This window comes from Microtus ochrogaster, linkage group LG8 (genome assembly GCF_000317375.1).
Source record: "Microtus ochrogaster isolate Prairie Vole_2 linkage group LG8, MicOch1.0, whole genome shotgun sequence".
Classification (NCBI taxonomy): domain Eukaryota; kingdom Metazoa; phylum Chordata; class Mammalia; order Rodentia; family Cricetidae; genus Microtus; species Microtus ochrogaster.
In genome coordinates, this window is record NC_022033.1 from 5,681,790 (window position 1) to 5,685,062 (window position 3,273).

The window sequence follows — 3,273 nt, forward strand, 5'->3', positions numbered from 1 at the left end:
CCTAGAGAGGATTATAAAACAGGAGGAGACAGCTCTCAGACACAGCCTCATTCTGAGATTCCTGGAGGCAGGATGGCCATTTCAGACTGAGGTCGAGGCTGAGCAGTGTTGCTGTTTTACTCTCCTGATCCCCAGGCAAGCTTTATTTATTAAAATATAATAGAAATACCACAATAGTATGGCTCTTCATCTCCCTATAGGGAGGGAGTGGTCCCTCTGAATCGGGGGGGGGGGTGCAGGGTGCTCCTTTATCATACTGGCATCTTGTTCAGCCTCTCACAGTGCCACATGGCTACCGGGCATGACACTTAGCTGAAGGAGGAGTGTCCTAGACAGTGCCCAATATGCACCTCTCTCAGGCCATGGGGATAAAGGGGTCTGGACTCCCAGCAGGACAACAGTTGTGTTTTTGTTACAGAAAACCCTTTAGCCTGGCTCTGAAGCCCCTGCATTGTGCTAGGGTTCTCAACGTTCACGGCCAGCCTATAGCCACGCTCTCCCGGTTGAATAGGTCTTAGACTGAGGTCTCTTGTTAGTTCCTCCACGACAGTCGTGCTCAGGTGGGGTCAGGCAGGGTGTTTGTGTCCTGGGGGCACACCCCTGGTATGGAGGCTGCTGTCTGTCATCTCTGAGGGAGGCCAGCTAACGTGGGGGAGGGGGCAAGGTGCAGAAGACAGTCTGTAGTGCCCAGAACTGCCCACCCTACCCAGGGAGTCCCAAGGCATTCACAGGGCCACAGGGCAGCAGTGTCTCCTGTGTCTCCAACAGGTGTCCATCTGCGCAACCTGCACAGCCACAGCCCCATGGAGATCAAGTGCCGATACTGTCCTGCTGTCTTCCATGAGCGCTATGCCCTCATCCAGCACCAGAGGACCCATAAGAACGAGAAGAAGTTCAAATGCAAGCAGTGTGATTACGCATGCAAGCAGGTACGGCGTGAGTGGTTGCACAGACTGGGAAGCGGTCATTCTTAAGAAAGAGGCTCAGGGTTGGAGAGGTGGCTCAGCTCTTAGGAGCAGTTGTCGCTCCTGCAGAGAGTCTGAGTTGGATTCCCAGAACCCACATGGTCATTCACAGCTATCCATAATGCAAGGTAACTCCAGTTCTAGGGCATCTGACACCCTTCTGACTTCCCTGGTACCAGGTATACACGTGGTGCATGTACATACAAGCAATAAAAACACTCCTATCTATCAAAATAAAGCAATAAATAAACATAAACTTTAAAAAGAAAGAAGGAAGCTAGAGACTGGAGAGCTGGTGCAGCAGTTGCTGTTCTATCATGAGGATAAGAGTTCAAATCCCAGCACCTGTGTTGGATGGCAGGCAGCTACCTATAACTCCACCTGTGGGGGATCCAATGCATCTCCAGAGCTCCGCACACTTACACACATCCAGACACGGGGCTGTGTGTGGTGGTGCACACATCAGTCCCAGCACAGAGGCAGGGGATCCAGTGCATCTCCAGAACTCCGCACACTTATATACATACAGACACGGGGCTGGGTGCGGTGGTGCACACATCAGTCCCAGCACAGAGGCAGGTGAGTCTCTGGGTCTGCAGTCAGTTGTGAGCTGCCATGTGGGTGCTGAGAACTGAACCCGGGTCCTCTGAAGAGCAGCGAGTGCTCTTAGCTGCTGTGCCATCTCTCCAGCCCCATTATCTTTTTGAGTTTTTTTATGTATATGCATATTTTGTGTGCATGTGTGTTTGTGCACCTGGTGTGTAGTGCCTACAAAGGTCAGGAGAGGCCATTAGATCCCCTGGAGCTGGAGTCAGAGGCAGGGGTGAGCTGTCACACAGGTGGTGGGAATTGAACCCAGGTCTCTCAGAATAAGTCAGTACTCTTAACAGTTGAGCCATCTCTCCAGTTCGTAGCACTATTTCCTGGTGTACCAGCTTTCTTTTTACTTTTCAAAACGTGCATCAGCGCCTCGCTTCCTGTTTCTCACCGTGAATACAGCTGAGTCTCATCCACAGCCAGAAGCACTTTGATCCGAGTGTGCCTCGGAACTTACTGTCTCACTAGTGGACGCTGGAGGCAGGAGTTCACATCACTGCCTCTCAGAGTGCAGGCTAGGCTGGGGCTGGGGAGACTGCTCAGCAGTTGAGAGTACTCGCTGCTCTTACAGAGGACCAGAATTGCTCCCCAACACCTGCCTAACTCTAGCCCCAGGGGAGCGGACACCCTCTAGTCTCCGGTAGCCCCACCCAGGTGTGCGTACACACACATGCATAATTCATCATCATCTTCTACAAAGTATGGGCCGTAGAGAATTTCTGCTTGTTTTGCTTTTGGTTTTTTTTGGGCAGGTCTCTTGTAGCCCAGGCTGGCCTACAACTCTGCATGTAGCCAAGGATAACCCTGATGCCCTAGCATGCAGCAGGCCCTGGCTCTGATGAGGGCCACACCGCTCTTGGGAGGAGGAAAGGACAGGAATATACGCACAGTTCTGGGGAACCCTTCCATCCCGGGTCACCCGTGTCCTTGCTTTCCCCCCAGGAGCGCTACTTGACGGCACACATGTTCACACACACGGGAGAGAAGCCATTCTCCTGCCTCGACTGCAACAAGCACTTCCGGCAGAAGCAGCAGCTCATGGTGCACCTGAGGAAGTACCATGACCCGAGTTTCATCCCCAATGTGCACCTTTGCCTCAAGTGTGGCAAACACTTTTCCCGCCGGGTAAGCACCCCTCTGTCTCAAGGGTTACCAGCACTTCAAACAATGGCCTCCACCTCTGGGGAAGGTTCCCACTAGTTTTGGGGTTTAGGAAAGTCAAGCATTTTATAAACACACGCTGTCCCTCAAAAGGCAGAAGGGAAGCCCAGACACAGACTTTTGGGAATGGAACCCAGGCCAGGTGTGTGCCAGGCAGACTCACCCCTGGGCCTCCTATTTTTTTGTTTGTGTTTGTTTTTGAGACCAGCTCCAGCTAAACTGTCCATTCTGGCCTTGAACTTCTGCTCAGGGTTCAGTCTGAGTAGGTGGGTCAGTCTAGACCACCAGGCCAGACCCATAGTCTGTTAGTCTTGTTCTTTAGTGGGTATGAAATTGCCCCAAGCCAGGCAGTGATGGCGCACACCTTTAGTTCCAGCACTCAGGAGACAGAGGCAGATGGATGTCTGTGAGTTCGAGGCCAGCCTGGTTTACAGGGTGAGTTTCAGGACAGGCTCCAGAGCTACACTGAGAAACCCTGTCTCAAAAAACCAAGAGAGAGAGAGAGAGAGAGAGAGAGAGAGAGAGAGAGAGAGAGAGAGAGAGAGAGCGA

General features: G+C 52.3%; 1 protein-coding gene across 1 annotated transcript in view; it reads left to right on the forward strand.

The window, feature by feature from the left end:
* Ctcfl (CCCTC-binding factor like) overlaps positions 1–3,273 on the forward strand; it is a 21,742-nt gene that overhangs the window by 12,616 nt on the left and 5,853 nt on the right. The window contains exons 7-8 of the mRNA XM_005363121.1: positions 769–929; positions 2,505–2,687. Of these exons, the coding sequence (XP_005363178.1) occupies positions 769–929; positions 2,505–2,687 (344 nt within the window). The remainder of the gene's footprint in view (positions 1–768; positions 930–2,504; positions 2,688–3,273) is intronic.